Below are 18,412 nucleotides of genomic sequence, written 5' to 3'. Positions count from 1 at the left end.
TTCATCTATAGCAATACCATTAATTTGTTGAAAGCAAGAATAGCCATTTTTGAAAAAGTTGTTAAAGATGTAAAATTTAAAAAGTTTAAGAAAAAAATCCTCATTAATATTGAGTGAAGTATTGACTGTTTTGAAAAGTTATGTAACTGTGAATTGCAGTTCATTGAGTGGAATGTTGGTAAACAGATTTTCAAAATCAAATGTTTCCAGATGAAAGATGTCGAGCATATGAAGTAATTTGATCACATCATTGCTCTTATCGATTATCCAATACCATTTCTCTTGACAGAGCTGAAGTTGGTTTAAAATCTTTTTAAGATAAAATTCAAGTTTAACACTGAGATTTTTCCCAATGGTGTTAGTGGCAGAAAAAAATAAAACGAAAAGAAACAGGTGTTTGGGGGAGCATGGGAATTGCATAAAGGTAAGGTAAATAGATAGTCTTAGGAAGGGGTAACTTCATGAGTTTGTAGACAGCAAAGAATTTTTTTATGATGGAAGATTCCTTTAGTGTGGAGCATTTATAAGTAGTAGTGTTTTCTAATTCAGATTTCATAACAGTAGCATAAAATTTTTCAACAGATAGAAAAATTGGAGCTGGCTTTGTCAACAACAGTGAAAATATATGCTTCTTTAAGTTTCTTAAGGATATTAAGATCATCTGCAGCAGAAAATTGAAAAAAAGATGAGTCCCTATTCATAATTTCACGAAGTTTTACTTTTGATTGAAGCAAAGTTTTCTAATAAACTCATCAAGTTTAGATATTTTACGCGACGCACCCTCAATTTGTTCCATTATACAAATAAATGATCCTTGCAAAATTTTAAGTCATTCGATGAATGACTTAAAACGTCACGTGCCCTTAGGGCCCCCTTTTTCGAGTTTCGAAGAAAAAATTGCGGTTTTTCTCATTTTTATGTAAAAATATTCTAACGTTTTATATTCTAACGTTTATTTGAAGTAATTTTGAACCTCAATAGGTGCTGCTACTTCCAGACTGACCATTCTCTCACTTTCATACTGTTAAATTTAACATGTTACAGAGGGAGTACTGTTAAATTTAACATGTACACCAATGGCCTTGGGTCAAGCGTACCGCTTTTCTGCGCTTGTTCCAACCAGGTGACAGGGGAACCTTCCTCCCACCAAGATGAACACAAGGGATTCTATAGGCCATTAATGAATGACCTAGGCCATTAATGAATGATCTTTGACAACAACAAATTGCCCCCTCCAGGCTTTGGGGATGTTGATTTACGAAATTCCCTGCGTATGTAATAGGTGTAGCAAATAGAGTCGTAAGGTTTCAATGCTGTAAATATAAGTAATTGCAATTATATTTTAATTCGCTGTTCTTTAGTTATAAACATACCTAAATGCTTATGCAATTTTTAATTTTTAAAGTATAAATTTCGAAAAATCCTCGATTACTCCTAACATAAAAATATACTAAATTTTACATAGCTAAAATATAAAATAAAAAAAATATCCAGATCGGAACAATGTAGAAATCTATAAATTCATTTTTTTCTATTTCAGTACATAGTCCTTTATTATCATAAAATTCTTGCGATTCACAAGATTTAGAAACCAAAATGGGTATCTATCCTAACCTTTTGAACTTTTGTTTCCTACAGCTGGTTTACCAAAATGCAAAAAAGCTTGCCAACTATTGATATCATCTCGCCTTTCATCACTATTAGACAAATGCCATATTAGGGATAAAGATGTTGTTTATTTATTTACAGCCTATTTAGAAGCAGTAAATTTAAATCCAAATGACCTAGTGATCAATCGTACATTCCTTAAGAGAGCAAGAGAAAATCTTCGAGAGGTAAAATTAAATTTCATGAATTTAAATTTAGATTTTGTAGTTATTCACTGGGATGCAAAGTTACATTCAGATGTAACTGGAAAAAGAACGCCGACAGGATTACCGTGATAGCTTCAGGTCCTAATATTGAACAGCTACTCGGAATTCCTTAGATATTTCTTCAGTTGTATACTATGATATGTTAGATGATAGCTCTTTATTGCTAACTGCTCTAGCTGTAGTGTTTGATACAACGACTTGCAATACCAACCATATAAATTGTGCATGCAATTTTTTAGAGCAAAAACTGAACGGTGATATATTACATTTGGATTGCCATCATCATGCACTTGAAATCGTACTGCAGAGTGTGTCCTTAAAGAAGTTCTTGTCTTTCCTAGTTCTAGATCAGATATTCAATTATTTAAGCGCTTCAAAACTTTGTGGAAAGATCTCCATCATTCAGAACTTATAACATTTTAATCAAGAACACATACCACTTAAATTCTAAAAGACGAAGTTGATGACATATTATTGTTCGTAAAAAGCGGAATTGAGAAAGATTACAGAGATTTCTCGTAACTTGTAATAATATTTCCTGGTGAATTTCCTCCTACATGGGTATGTTTTCGGCAACCTGGAGCTTATCCCTGAGCCACATGGGTGGCAAAAGGAATTTTTGTTTGAAAATTTTTATATTTAGGAAACAATTTAAATTGATCTTACATGAAAAGAAAGCCCTTCAAAGCTGGTTTACAATTAAATACTGTTTGAAGATATGGTTTTTCGCAGCAACCCAATCGAGGCTCCTTTGAATAATATAATATGTCTGAAAAACTAGCAGCGTACAAAATGATGACAAACATGCAGCAGTAGCAGTGATTGGAAAATTCATAAATCATTTATGATATTTAGGGGATAAACTAGTAGCTTTGTCGGTAATAGATGAAGGAATTAACTTTGAAGAAAGGAAATTACTAATAAAAAAAAACTTGTGATAAGGAAGACGTGTCTGATGATTGTTTAACAAATTTCAGATAACAGTAGATGATTTGGAATATTTTTTTTAGTAAAGATCTTCCTCTTTATAGAATCAATCACGAGTCAATAAAACTGTTTGATCAGTTACAAATACTAAAAGATTTTTTCCTATTTGATCCTGATTCACCGCAAAATGAAGGTAGTTTTTTAAAGGGAAGAGAGATAGTTAAAATACTGAAAATTGTGAATGATACAATTGAAAGAGGAGCACAATTAATCGAAGAATTTCACAACAAATTTACCAAATATGAATCACAAAAACAATTGATTTTACAGACCGTCCAAGACTATCGGAAAAAAATACACACTATCGAGATACATTGAGAAAAGCGTACGATTAAAGAACGTTTCTAAAGCATTATTTCATTCTTATTCAACGTAAAATGTTTAGATGATATAAAGTAACTAAAAAGATTAATATTAGTGCTACATCACTGTAAAAATATTTTGCAAACCTAGGAGAAACGATGTACTGGGTTTAAAGTAAAAACTCGAAGATTTGTGGGAAAATTATCAAAAGTGTTAAAGTTCAACGGCCTAGGGGCACGTGTTATTATTGACCGATCGAGTTCAAGTTTTGCACACGTTACTTTTTATTATAGTGTCACAAAACTAGGGGGCGTCACTTGTTGAATTCCGAAAATTTTTTTTCCCATATAAATAAGGACCACCCTAAATGTATATTTCCTGCAGGGGTGCACTCTTAGAGCAGGAATTAAAATGAAAGAAGCAAGTGTCCATTCATTGGCTAAGCTGACTCAAAGACCTCTAGTCACGTGACTCAACAACGACGAATGGTTGGCACGTTTTACGTGAAACCTGATTTATTCCAATGCTTTGCTTAAAAATCCGTCACGTGACTTGAGATCTTGGTTTCATGAATCAAAGTCTTGACTGCCTCCATTTTATCTCTTCGCAATAGGTGCACGATAAGCTTCAACTTGTTCCCTCAAGTAGTTTGTTATCTTGAATTTTCACAGTAATTGTCCTAAGTGTTTTTCTTTAAAGCTGATAAACTTGAATATCATGCGGTCATAAATATCTTCGTTTTGAATGGATTTTCTCCTAATGACATTCGTCTTGTGCCTAATAATGAAATAGTATTTTTAGGGTTAGAGTACGAAAAGACTTACATACTAAGTTTTGCGCATGATGAAAACGTGAGATTATTTGTCGCTCCACGTATTGTCTTACTCATAAACCGGTTTTGTTATCATAATGATGAAACATTATTTCTCAAATCCGCATGACGTTACTTTTCTTAAAACAAAATTGACTGCTGAAAGTATTCTAACATAAATTCTACTTATTACGAATTTTAAAAGTATCCTATCACTTATTTTTAACCTTAAAAGTCATGACTATCTGACTCAAAATTATCTGTATCATATCTGGAGTGTAGATTAGGAGTAGCCCAATATTATCTTACTTAAAAAGCGATAATGGTTATGATGCCAAATAAGCAAAGTGTTCTGGAAGATATGTATTCCAATCGTTCGTAATTTGTTTGCAGGTGACCACCGTCGTTTGGTGTTAGGCGGAAGTGCTACCGAGCTGACTCATTGTGAACGTCCAAGAGCCGCCCCGCGTCGCTCCTCTGAGGGTGGTTACACATTGAGAAGGAAGTCATCCTCGTCTTCGAATGCGGCAGACGACCCCACCTCCAGTGAGAACTCCACGTCTTGTAGCACATCCTCTTCCTCTTCCTCGGAATCTGGTAACCATCCACAGGTTATATTCTTTTAAATAAAAAACTACTGCTTAGTCAGAAAAGATGATGACATCTGTAACTTTGTCAATAGAACAGAAAAGCTGTTTTAAAGCAACACAAGTTGCAGTAGTTTTGCTGTTCTGTCAGTACCCACAGGATTGTAGAACACGAAAAGATAGCAAAAAACTTCAGCTCTGGGCTATTGGCTTAAGCTTATTGGGCTATTATGGCTAAAATGATCATTAGTGAAGACTATCAGCCAGTGGGGATTTAGGACAGCTGGATCTTAATAACTTCTAGCACAAGCAACAGCAAAACAGCACTGAGAACTGCTTATTTCACGATCAAGTTCAACAGGCACACATTTATTTTAGGACAATCAAGATGCAGTTGCATGTAAATTAATAAAATCATTTTAGAAACATTGCAAATGGTTCGTTTAATTATTGTTTAAGCTTCCTTGCTTTAGTGCACCACAAACTTGCTAGGATAGAAGATTTTTTTTTAAATAACGAAATTTCGTAACTGACGACTGATATACATACATTAGCAATATAAAATTGAAAAAGAAAGAACAAAAATTTGGAAAATCCCAAAGTACCCTGAAGCCTCATCAGGGGTTTACTCCCCAAGGGTAGGGAAAAAACCATGAGATGCTTCGTAAGTGCTGCTGGCGAAATTGCCTAAAAAAGCAGCACTAGTACCCCGACATCCACAAATCAAGCAAAAGGGATTACCGAAAGTCCAAAATATAAGCATGGCAGAAAGTAATTAAACTAAACATTTACAAACCAAAACTACAAACATTACAGAAAATTAGTTAGAACACTTTCATAACTAATTTAAACTACAAGAGAAAAAAAATCCCAATTGAACTCAATAGCAAGAGAAATAACATGTAACAAAAAAAAATCCATGGAACAAACAAAATGACCTACCGCTTCTCTTCCATAAGCTTGCAAATGAGATTTTCGGTAAGATGCTCCGGATATGGGTTCTCAGTTAAGGTTGCAGTTAAATTTTGAATCGCCGTCTTCAGATTTGTTTTATTATTGCAGATTTTTTTTATCTAGTAATTTGTGAGATAAGTATATTTCTGAACAATTTTTTTACTAACGCAACAGTGAAAATGAATTAAAGAATGGACTTTAAAATCAAAATCGTTACGTTTATTATACAAAGCTACACTGGGATCTTTTTTTTTATTTAGATGAATGTTGAGGTCTAGGATATTTACTAGCTTATCCTTATTTATCTGTTTCAGCAGTAGTTCATTTGGGTAAAATTTTTATGTAAATTGAAAATCGTTGTTGTTAAAAATGATGATGTCATCTATATATCTAAAAGCTTCTATACTGTTGTTTATTTAAAAAAATATATTCGTAATAAGGCAAAGAGATATTGTGTCAAATGCACTAGATAAAGATGTACCCATTGGGATCCCGTTGCTCTGTCTGTAGAAATTTGAACCATTGTATAAGTAATTTTCTAAAATAAAAAATTTAACTAGGTATATCCAACAGTGTTTATCTAGATTGATGTATTTTTCATATTTGTCGAAAATCCTAATTAAAACGTCGATTATGAGATTGTGGGGAATGTTAGTGAAACAATTTTCAAAATCAAAAGTATTAATACTATGAATATCGACTTTTATCAAACTTAACAGTTATAAAAAGGAAAGGAAAATTGAAATTGAAATGTCGCGTATTTAGTTTAAGTTTATAAAAAAAATGCACATGCTGGCAAAATTGTTAGCCACTCTATCAACGAAAGTATTAATAATAAAGCTGTTTTTTAGGTCCTCTATACTTTTTTCAAGGCTTTTATCAATTATGTTGTTATTCTGAATCTCCTGAAGATTATAACAATTACTGAATTCATCCAAAATATTTTTCTTCCATTCCAGAGAGCCTTCAATGGGTCGATTGTATTTATAAGCAAGTTTTAATATAAAAATATCCAATTCTTTGCAAAATAATTTTATGATCGTTCTTTTATTTATGTGGCTTTGCGATCGAAATTTTGAACCCTTTTCCATCAAGTTTTTTAATGATTCATCTTGAATAATTCTCAAATCCCCTGTAATATGGGGTCCTGCTGACCTCGTACCTGGGGCCTTGCTGGCCATACCATTGCCCTGCTAGCGAAATTTAGGCAATTTCTCCAGCAGCTCTCACGAAACATCTCATGGTTTTTTCCCAACCCTTGGAGAGCATTTTGGGTATTTTATACCCAATGGATCTTTCAAATGTTCATTATTTCTTGTTCAATTTTATATTGCTAATAATTTTAACGTCTACCAGTATCAATAACCTGCCTATGCGCCTATTCAACTCAGTTCTGATGTTCAATTTGATTGAATTGTCAAGGTTACAAATACAGTTTATGATAATGTTTCTTTTATATATATATATATATATATATATATATATATATATATATACACTGGTGTGCAAAAATTAAGGGCGAGACGGTTTTTTCAGTATAACTTTGTACAAAAGCTTTCCAAATCAACACATTTAATACCGTAAGATCCACAATACGTAAGGACATGTGTAATGTAAGCAACACTTACTAAAAGAGAAATCAGAGGGATAAAAAGAAGCTTTATTGAAAAAGTAGCATGGAGCGCAATGCGACTGAAGGCCGAAACATCCCTATGATGGGTGTCCAGCAAGAAGTAGTAGGGGATATGATCTCCCCCGACTGCTAGGCAGGTTCACAGCGTCCGCCCATGCTGAGAATGAGGGAGTCAATGAGTTTTTGAGGCATTGCTGCCCATTCGTCTTGCAGCGCCAATCGAAGCTCCCGAATCGTTACTGGTGGTAAGGTACGAACTGCCAAGCGTCTGCCTAGAAAATCCCATACATGCTCGATGGGACTGAGATCCGGAGATCGTGCTGGCCAATCCATACGTTCAATATCCTCACTCTCTCAGAGCTGTTCGGCAGCTACTGTGCGATGACATGGTGCATTGTCGTCCATGAAAAGGAACTGCGGACCCATAACGCCTCTAAAAAGACGCACATATAGAAGAAGAATCTCGTTACAATAACGGGTCCCTTTGACTGAACCTGCGTCGAAGATGTGAAGGTCTGTACGACTACCAAGCATGATGCCTCCCCAAACGAGAACACCGCGACCTCCATACCTGTCCCTTTCAATGATGTTCAAAGGGATGATTGCGGCTTCCCCGCTCTCTCCAGATGAGTATGCGATGAGAATCGCTACTCAGACTGAATCTGCTCTCATCTGTAAAGAGTACTCGTCCTCATTCATTGTCTCTCCAATTCCGGTGTTCCCGGCACCACAGAAAACGCCTTCTCAAATGGGCAGGCGTTAGAGGCCCGTACACACCGTATAGGGCGTCGTGCAAACAGAACACCACAGTGGAGTCTTCTGGCCACGGTAAAACGCGATATCGGTCATCCAGTTGCCTGTGTCGTGTGTCTAGCGATTTCTCCCGCTGTCTGCCGCCTGTTTCTTCTGGCCTGTAAGACAATATACCGGTCATCTGCGGGTGTGGTTCCTCGTGGACGACCACTACTGAACCCCCAGATAGCTGTTCCTGTAGTTTGAAATTGTCTCCAAAGTCGTGAAACGATGCTGTGAGCAATTCCGAACTCTGCAGCCACACTTGTCACACTGCGGCCTTCCTCCAACTTCCAATGATTCGACCTCGGGTAAAAGCATCCACATATCGTCTAACAGATTGATTAATCGCCATTTCTCGCTGAGGCAGAACTCGGTGTGATATTAACTGCTATACGGCGTGCAATCTCTTTGCCAGAAATACTGATCTTACACCGACAACATGCTTTATAGTACTCAGACACTCCCATATATATTGTGATTAAATTGTATATTAGTGTGCCAAAGATCATCGAAATATTTTTTTTTCTTTTGATAGGTTGCAATGAAGATTCGGAGACGTGCAATTACTGCCCCTTATCGGAAAGCAGCGACTCCAAAGAATTTAGTACCTCAGATGAAGATAGACAATCCCCTCCATCCCCTGTTGAAATTAACATGTAAGTGTCTTCGATTTTACCGTAGCTGGTATTAAGATATTGTTCAAAAGAGTTTTGTCCGAACAATAACAATAAAAAAATAATGTTGTTCGTAGAACTCGATTGATGCATTGGCCAGGGCATGCATCAGCGCCGATGGTTCAAAACGTAGCCATCGGCATTGGCATCGGCAGCCGATGCTAACATGGAGAAAACATCGGCACATTGGCTTTGAAAAACATCTAAATGCCGATGTATTACCGATGTTTTTTTGGGAAAATCCTGACTTTTATTTGTCTAATTTTTACTGCTTCGTTAAAAGTAAGTACAGCATAGGGCCCGAAGTCAGGCAGCAACGGGACCAACACCAATTTTGCATTTCGGAGCATGCCGAATTTTGGGTCACTACCGAAATTTTACCAACATGCAGGGGAGACTCTTACCAAACAATCACTTTGTTGAGAGTTTTAAAAATGTTACGTTCTTGAATTGAAATAATTACCGCATATGTTCACGTGTTAATCGAGCAAATTTGTACAAAAAACGAGGTTCAAATTTGGGGGTCACCCAATACCGGGGATTAAATTTTTTTCTTCTCGAAAAAAAATCGAAAATCTCGTTATTTTCCCGATTTTTAACTTAACTTAGTAACAATAAAGAAATGAATACCCTAATATTTTGGCATATAATCTGGCCCTTAATTGAAGACTTGAATTGCAGCTCTTTCGTAAATGCGAGAAATGCCGATTTTAGGGATTGTATGGTAATTAAAATCTTTTAAAAGTTCATATTTTTCTTTTTCACTTTTAAGTCCTAAAATGAAGACTAGTATTTTCACTAAAATCTGTATTTATAATTTTATGGTTCGTCGCCTTAAAAAAGTTTTTTTTTCTTTGGATGGGGAGTGGGGATGAATAATGAAGAAAAAAAATGCATTTCCTTAAATTCTATATTCAACTTTTCCCTCGACTATATAAAGATAAGCTAATTAAAAAAAATAGTTTCTCTGCAGCTATTAAGGGAAGTGGCTAAAGTAAACGAAATCACGAAATTCAAATATTATTGAATTCTTTCTAATACTATTGGGTATTAAAAAAATATTCAAAAAATTACATAAATGCTTTTATTCTTTCAAGCCAATTATATCTTTCAGATACTTAACGTACATTTTCATCATATTCTTCTTAACAGGCGCTTTAAATCTTCAAGAATCTAATAAGATTACGAAGCAATCTTCGATTGTTTGTGAGCAGCAGCGAGCAGGGGGAGGTGCCCCCTAATTGTTGCAAATTACTTATCTAAACACGTATTGTACGTGACAAGTCTTTAACACCAGTCAAAGTTTTACTTATTTATTTAGTCATTTATTTTCACTTAAAAAATCCTCACCGGTTCAAAATCTAGTTCTACTTCTTTTTGACGGTATGCGATTTGCCTTTTCTTTTTTGCTAAGAAACGAAAAAAAGAATGTGCGTCACGGGACGCTCGGCAAAAGTGATAACTTTCATAGGATTAAATTATTATCATTACATTTTTTTAAATTTAATGCATTACACAGTATGTAAATAGTAGTAAATACATTCTGTCGTGGAAATCCTTTGTTCCAGCATTTAAAAGAGCTTTGAACTTTTTTTGAATGTCATTTTGATTTGAGATATTTGACTTTCATAATAGCTTTAAAGCATTAGACATAAATTTCTCTAAATTCTACATCAAATATTTACCTCAGGAGTTAAAGACCTTTTAATATAATTTTTCCACATCACATTCCAAGCAAATTTTGAAAAGCATGCACCATGGAAGTTAATTGAATATAAAGCCTATCTAAAATATTTTTAACGCCATATTGACAAGTGTGGAGAAAGACAAGTGTGAATACCAGACAAATTTTCTAATTAAACGGATAATTTCAAATCAGTATCAATTTTCTGAATTCAATGCACATGATATTCATGACTTACAATGAAATTTCCACACAAGCGAGCATCTACCGTGTAAATTTCAATTTTTGCTTCATAATACAATGACTAAGACACGAAGATAATTTTGATATGCGACTCACGATGACTAGGATGTGACCCGCATGTCAAAATTGCATGACCGTCACAAAATAGTCTCCTTCACTTGACGGCCACAATTTGTCACTGAAACCTTACAACAGATTGTAGTATTTTAGAAGTACCAAGTACAGTTCGTGGCTATGTCACAAAATGATGTTGCAATGACTTCCTCAAAATTTCACAAGGTGATTGGTCACAAATTACTGCGGTTAAGTCACAGGAAACATGGCACCATGTGTCACAGCGTCACTCTGGGAAGACGTCACAGTGCTGTCTCTTTGTGCCTTTTGGTACCACTGTGACTCGCAATGACATCACTGTAACTTTGCTGTAACATGTTGCGCTATCAGATTTGTTTTATCATTTGTCGCAAATATCTTCTGATTGTGACAAAAGATCGTATTTTTTGACTTCTTTAGGCAGCGCCCCAGACTGATCCGCGCTCTCTCGGAGGACTGCAACCCACCGTCCAGAACTCGGCCGCACCGCCGCACCTCCCCGGGAGAATACCTGCGTCACAAGCGAGATCAGATGGAGAAACTGAGGCTCCAGCGCTGCGACTCCGATCCCAGGCTCACACTCAAATGCCGCGAGAACTCGATTTCGCCTAATCGGACTCCTGCGGTAGCATCTCCTTCCAGAAGCCGGATTCACCGACCTCGGTATTTCTTGTTATATATTGCATTTGATATCGGCAACAGTACCAATTTTTATTTCAACTCTTCGTAATTGTTTCGAGCCATAGATGTAGTATTAACTAGATCCACAACGGAGGGGGTAACCAAATCCTTCTCGTAGACGGGCACGCTTCAGAAAAGCGCAGGCAAGCAAACGACTTATGCCATAGCCTGATAGGATGCAAACAGCTTTGCATCGCCGTAGGCTACGCTTTTACCAATTTACTTCAAGTTTCGCGTATTGAATGGCGGCCAGCGGCTGTAGCTACGGAATTGTTCATTTATTTATACTCTATGTTTCAAACCTGCTGACACTAAAATATTTTTCCAGAATTTCCGAGCATTGCAGAAACCCCAAAAATCTGAAGTGGATCCGACTAAACCTTTTAATACAAGTTCACATAGCGCTCTTGTAGCCCGCTTATCACCGCGTTCTAGTTTTCACCGGTTATATACGGATATGACAGAGTTAACTTCTACGTATTAAAAAAACAAATTTATGCAATGAAGTTTAAGTACGGATTTTGCTGACTCCAGAATGAAAATAACACAGGTCGGGAAATATATGATGTTTACCAGAAACCGCATGGTTTTAAAAATGCCACATATTTTTAAATTTTGAACAAAACAATTATTTTTTAATTAATGTGTTCTTCACACTTGAAATTTTAAGAACCTCTTTTCAAAAAATTAACTAGCGAAATTAACATTCCATAGGTGACATCCTTTGAACGCGTGTTTCTAGACGTTCACTGAAGCTCTGCAATGAATCTTGTAACATTGTTCGTGGAATGACTTGTATTTATCTTCAAACATATAAAAGCTTCTCTTGAAATTTTTGTGGATACCAAAATCTACAGTTTTGCTTGTTTCGCAGCCATCCAATTGAAAATGAACCTCTTCGCTCATGAGTAAAACTGCCATTTTGCTTTTGGTCCAAGATCGCCATCATTCGCTGACAAAATCGTAAACTTCATCTGTAATCAATAAGGTTCAGATGCTGACATACCACAAACTTATAAGGATAGAACTAAATGTCTTCAATCAAAATGTTTCTTATCGAAGACACAGACATGCCGAGGTTTGAGGCTCGCTTCCTCGGCGAATATTTGGGGCTCTTCAACTCCAGCGTAGCCGTGCACTCGATCAACATTCTCAAGCATCGAATGGTTCTTGCTGGCAATGGAGGGTTTTTTTTCATTAATGATCCCGTTATGTTCACACTATGCATTCACCTCAAAATAATTGTGTTACGATCCAGAGTCAGCCCGCGCGGTGAACCATTGAGATGCCGACGGCAACCTCGCTGAGTATGGGTCACGGACTCGTTGATAGCGTAAAACTGTTTCACAACAAAACAAAGGTGCTCAAGGTTCCACATTGTAATTGTACCTGAAACTTCCAAACCACAATCCCACATAACTCGCCGTGTATTTACCTTTACAGAAACATGCGGTTCCTGGTAAATACCCTGTATTTTCAAAAGTGTAAGTATGGACAAATTAAAGGTAAAGTTCTTTCTTTCTTTTTTTTTTTTTTTTGACTAATTTAGATGCTAATCATGCCATAGGATACCTGCATAGTTTGCAATAATGTGTAGAGCACGAAAATTTATACTAAATTTCGATTGTTCATTGTAATTGGAAATTTAATGACATGTGACTGTTGTTTAAAAACTAAGTCTTGCAGAAGTGGATGTAGTAAGACTGGCATCAGGACAAGACGGATAACATTTTGTGCTGTATTATTGTTACCGGTTTATCTGACGTGCTTGGTAACGTCAAACATAATTTTGCATATTGTAAAGTAGTTCGTATTAAAAGAAATACTTGTAAAGATATTCTTCAAAAGCCATAATCTTCAACCCGCAGCTTCCTAAATACTTAGTAAATTATTTATTGCACTTTTTGCGAGGACTAGAAAAGATATCCAAACTGGACACTTTCTGAAAACATTTACAGCAGACAATTATGTATTGTAACAGGCTAATTCGGTTCAGTAATGGCCTCAGAATCTAATCGTAAAGGTTCGTAAAACCTTGCTGTAATTTTCGCGCTAACTTTTTGCTTTTGAAATTATTATAATTTTGTCAAAACAATTTCATCGCCAGATGATGTTCATTTTTAGAAAATATACTTATTTTATTAATATATTATAGCATTTTTACTTTGTATTTGAACTGTACAACATTTTTGAAATGCAGATTCAAACGTCGCTATCATTTTGCTACCACACGAAAATAAATATGATTCATCCTCGAATATTTCGCATAATGTAGCAGAATCTTGGAAAGAGATTTAGTGACATTCATTGTTTATCTTATATTATTAGGATGTGGATGCAATTTAAGTATAATATAAAATATTATAACAGTAATTATCATTGTTATTGATAATTTATTTGCATATTTATTTAAATTTTAAACTTTTCTTACATTATTTTAGTTTATTTTATTTCGTTTAACTCGCTCTTTTTTATTCATTTATAGTGGCCGACCACACAAACCAGAAGCTTCTCAAAGTGAAGATATCCTACCAATAGACAAAGTCATCCTTCCTGTTCCACCATTTGCTTCAACGCAAGAGGAAAGTAAACTCGTTGAGAGGTCTAGGCGCTCAGCTCTCGCAAAAAATATAACTGAAAGAAAATCCAAAAGAAATGACAGCAACATCGTCTGGAATGGAGAAGATGCAACCCCTTTCTTCGAATGTGGATCGACAGCGGTTCGTTGCACAATTTGTGAGTATGAAATACCTTACGCCAATTGCATTGTCTGCAGTGCTGAGGCGAGAGGGGCCAGTTGTTTTATTCAAGAAGGAGACGGTACATTGGAAGTTTTTTATCCTGAGGGTGAAGTTGCACGATTTGTAACAGGTGAAGAACTAGTAGACAGAGAGGAGATATCTGATCAACCTCCTGAAAGTATTGATGAGTCCTCAAAATTGTCAACAGAGAAGAAGGAGTTAGAAGAGTTTTATGACAGTCCGACACCAGGTGAGAAATTTCGTAACAAATTTATGTTTTGTGAAAATTTCGACCCACACAAGAAAATTAGCTGTAATTTAGTTGAAATCCGTTAAAGAAAAACAGTAATTTTGTAATTTTCAAGTAATGCTTTTGTAAAATGGTCAAAGAAAGGATTTCTGTTAATTATTTAATCTCTTCCAACAGGTACTGAATTGATTTTTCTGTAAAGTATGAAGGAAAGGGGTTGTGAGAAGTACTGAGTTACTTTTTGTTGAATATCTGTTCTTTTACGTAAAATATAATAATAATTAGTATATGTGTACGTATGTTGAAACAGAATTTAAACTTGGTTAATATTCATGTTTGTTTTAGTAAGTGCCACACACTAGAACAGCCGGAATTTTCCTCTGGTATGGAGTCATAACGAGTTTGAATTTTCTCCTGGAGACGTCGGTCGTAACAGTCCTATTACCATATTAGGATTAGCAATAAGGCTAAAATTCAAGGGTTGTGGGGAGTACCCACCTGCTGCCGTACCTTCGCTGCCGTTTCATCGGCGAACATAGAAGAGAATGTTATCTGGTGTGAAACCCGTAGATATAGTATAACAAGATACACAACGAGGACCCGTTCCATGAGCAAATGAGATCACCCAGTAAGCGAACAAGCGTCAGCAGTTTGATTAAAATACATTTTCATGACACAAATATGCATTTTACTCTGAATTAACAACTCCAGCGTGATTTGCTTGGATATCCTGTAAATATATCGTCGAATAAATGATAGTACGTAACACAAGTTTTAAGATAAAGATTCAAATTGAGTATATATTTTTTTAAATTGTTACAATGAAATACATTTTAACTTACTTCAAGGCTTAATATTAAATGATACTTTTGGATTCATGTTCCGTCAATAAAACAATTCTGTATAATTTCTACAGGCTGAAAAAGAAGGGAACCGTCTCTTTTGTTTACAGTTATGTCTATTAATAGTTACCATTTAAACGCGCGATTTATTTATTATTAACACTGACACACAAATGCTTTCAGTCCTGCTGACGTTATAAGAAACTTCCTTTTCGGGAAGAAAAGAACCTTTTATTACCAATGACTGTTTTGCGTGACATTACGATGGGAGGATCTTAGGCTGGAACAAAATGCCTGATTGCAATCTTGAATGAGGCATTCAAGAACATTTTGCTTTTGTAGGTTGTATCTAAGTATTTAATATGTGTTAAAGAAGAACGATGTTGTGTTGTGGATTTTAATACAACTGTAATCCAGCGTTTTGTGTTTTTCTCGACTAAATTGATCTTAACTTGAGTGAAAAATAAGACGCAGTTTAAAAATATACGTAGATTTTGGCTCATAAAAAATATAATTATGCCTTGACATTTTTTTCAGGAAAATATTTAATATTTTTCAGAATGTATTACAAGTATATTAGGGTGGGGTGAAAAAAATCAAAATCTGATAAACGTTAAGTAATAGTGCGGAAAAGTTGCCTTTTGTAGAGATATTTAGTCATGCAAAAGGATTTCGACAGAAAAAATATCTTGAAGTGTCGCCTGCGCCTTGAAGTTAACCATAAATAAAAACTGGCAAACATAAAATTGGAAAAAGTTACAGTAAATTTATCAAAAATAAAAATTTGATAAATTTGATGCAATATCACTTAAGAGTAGGCTTTTTGTGTCGATTACACACCGCATGTCATCATTTTAATTTAACTATATTTTTAAGTTCAACCATGCTTTGAATTTTACGAATATAGCGTCAAAATGGAATAACATCGTGATACTCCGTACATTGAAGAAAAGTATTAGAAGTTATTTGGAAAAATTTGCCACCATATTAATTAATTCTTACATAGATACGGAAAAATAAGTAATACGAGCAATTCTTATGAAGTAGGAAAAAAAGAATAATTCCCCACTTAATCAAAAAGTAAAATTTGCCTATGATAGAGAACAATGGTTAAGTGTGAAAATTTGAAAATGTAAAATGCAGCTTGAAACAACCGACATAAGTCACACCTCGAAACAAAAGAAGTTGCTAAAAAAAAATTTAATATTTTTGAACCCTCAAACTGTAATTTCTATAAAACATAGTTTTGCGTGCGAGTTGAACTATTTGACTCCTGCCAATTTTCGGTCTTAGTGTTATGTAGTGGCGTATTTCTAGACTCTAATTTGACTCGAATAAAGCCATATCTCTTGGTCAGACAACAAACTATAGCTAGCGCTTCTTTATCTAATTTTACCAATCGTCTCACTGCTTTAGTATCACATGTGAGGTTTTGAAAACCATAAAATTCAGTAGATACGCCAACAAGCACCATTTCTTTCAAAGTTTTATCTGAAAATTCCCAATTTGAAAAGGTGGTGCCAAGTTTTCCCACTTCTGCTTATCGATGAGCTCGTGGTAGTCTCTCAGCTTCGAAATTGAAACCTAAAATTGTCAATTTTCAAGTTCTCCGATGCCAAGTCCGATTGCCAATTCTCCGATGACGATCATCTGCATTTCCCAGTGCTATATTTTTTAGATTCTCAAAGTAACCAGTGTAACAACAGTATTGTTGATGATCGAAACGTCCTCTGAGAACGTGGTTTCCGTCGGAGTACGATGGCAAAGTTGAAGAATTCGATTGTACAACAAAAATTCATAATTTCAATTTCGATGCTGAGACCTTCAGCTCATCGATAGGTGGAAGTGGGAAAATTCGGATCCTCCACCTAAAATAGGAATTTCAGGTAAAATTTTGAAAGAAATCCCGTAAATTCTACATTTTGTACCAAAGATATGCACTTACGTTCCTTATCACACGTAAATTTTTCATTTTGTTAAGCGCTAAGGGGAAAATCAACTTTTTCTTTCTCTATGTAAGAAATGCTTTTATTACTTTTTTTTTCGATATTTATGTATGGATTAATTAATACTAGAGCACAATTTTTACTAATAATAACTTCTGATACTTTCTCTAAATGTACGGAGCCTTACGATATTGGTAAATTTTGAGGCTATATTAGTCAAATTCACAGCATGTGTGGAACTTTAAAATATAGTTATTATTGAATGATATTACTTTTTGTTATTATTGAATGATAAAGCTCTTATTAATTACATTTTTTTTAAATTGAGGTCTACCAATATTCTGTGCACTATTTATTTGTTCAATATTACGCTTATTTGCGTTTTAAATGCTTTCTACCGTAGTTAGTGAAACGCATGCTGCATACAGGTCAAAATGGATGGGGGAAGAGTGCTCATTCACTTACTTATTCAATTTTTTATCAAACCTCTTACATTTTCACTTATAAATAATTTCATTTACATTTCTTCATTTAATGACTCCCTTATTTATTCATTCAGTCACTAAATTCTTACTTGTTCACTGTTTTATTCGATCATTTATTTTTCCTCGTGTATTAACTTGTTTATTAATTTATTTATTCGTTTACTGTTTCATGTCATTTTCATTTATTCTTTCATTTTTTTATTTAGTCCTTTATTTCATCAAAAATATTTTTAAAATTCAAATAAAAAATATTTTATTCGATTTTTTTTTTCACTTCATTCCATAAAAAAAAGAAGTGAAAATTTTTCACCTTCTTTGGAGATTCAAACTTACTGCCAAAAATAAGAAATAATGCTTCAATGCAAGTTTTATTATAAAGTATATTGTTCTTTTTTATGTACCATAATTTTCAGAACAAATTACTAACTTGTTCCTTTTGGAAAAAGTAAGTTATTTTAACTATTTCACTTTGCTCCGCGTTCCCCTACTTCTTTTTATAATGACACCACGCAGGTTCTATGCAATATTATTGCAGTTTGAATTTTCAGTTCATTTTCAAGATGCAAACTGTTTTCTTTCTTAAACATGATAAAGTAGTACGTTTTTACTCCGATAACTAGATGGTCATTTATTTGAAGTTCTTGATTTGATTTTTTCTTCTATAAGCGTTTCCTTTTTACATAATTTTCTTCCGCTATTTTCTATCAGAGTGCTTACTTGATTGAAAGAGACAAACAAAACTAGCATCAAGTAAAATATGCCAACTGAAATAAAAGCAGCCAAAAATATGACTTTAAAGGGAAAAAAAATAATAGAAACCAATTCATAT

At 34.7% G+C, this 18,412-nt stretch overlaps 1 protein-coding gene across 1 annotated transcript in view; it reads left to right on the top strand.

Moving 5' to 3' along the window:
• Positions 1-1,596: 1,596 nt before the first annotated feature.
• LOC129217017 (receptor-interacting serine/threonine-protein kinase 4-like) overlaps positions 1,597-18,412 on the top strand; it is a 39,934-nt gene continuing 23,118 nt past the window's right edge. Inside the window, exons 1-3 of the mRNA XM_054851252.1 lie at positions 1,597-1,600; positions 4,369-4,586; positions 14,166-14,310. Of these exons, the coding sequence (XP_054707227.1) occupies positions 1,597-1,600; positions 4,369-4,586; positions 14,166-14,310 (367 nt within the window). The remainder of the gene's footprint in view (positions 1,601-4,368; positions 4,587-14,165; positions 14,311-18,412) is intronic.

Source organism: Uloborus diversus, chromosome 1 (genome assembly GCF_026930045.1).
Source record: "Uloborus diversus isolate 005 chromosome 1, Udiv.v.3.1, whole genome shotgun sequence".
NCBI classification, from domain to species: domain Eukaryota; kingdom Metazoa; phylum Arthropoda; class Arachnida; order Araneae; family Uloboridae; genus Uloborus; species Uloborus diversus.
Note: the sequence above shows the minus strand (reverse complement) of the source record. Positions and strands in the feature narration are given on the sequence as shown.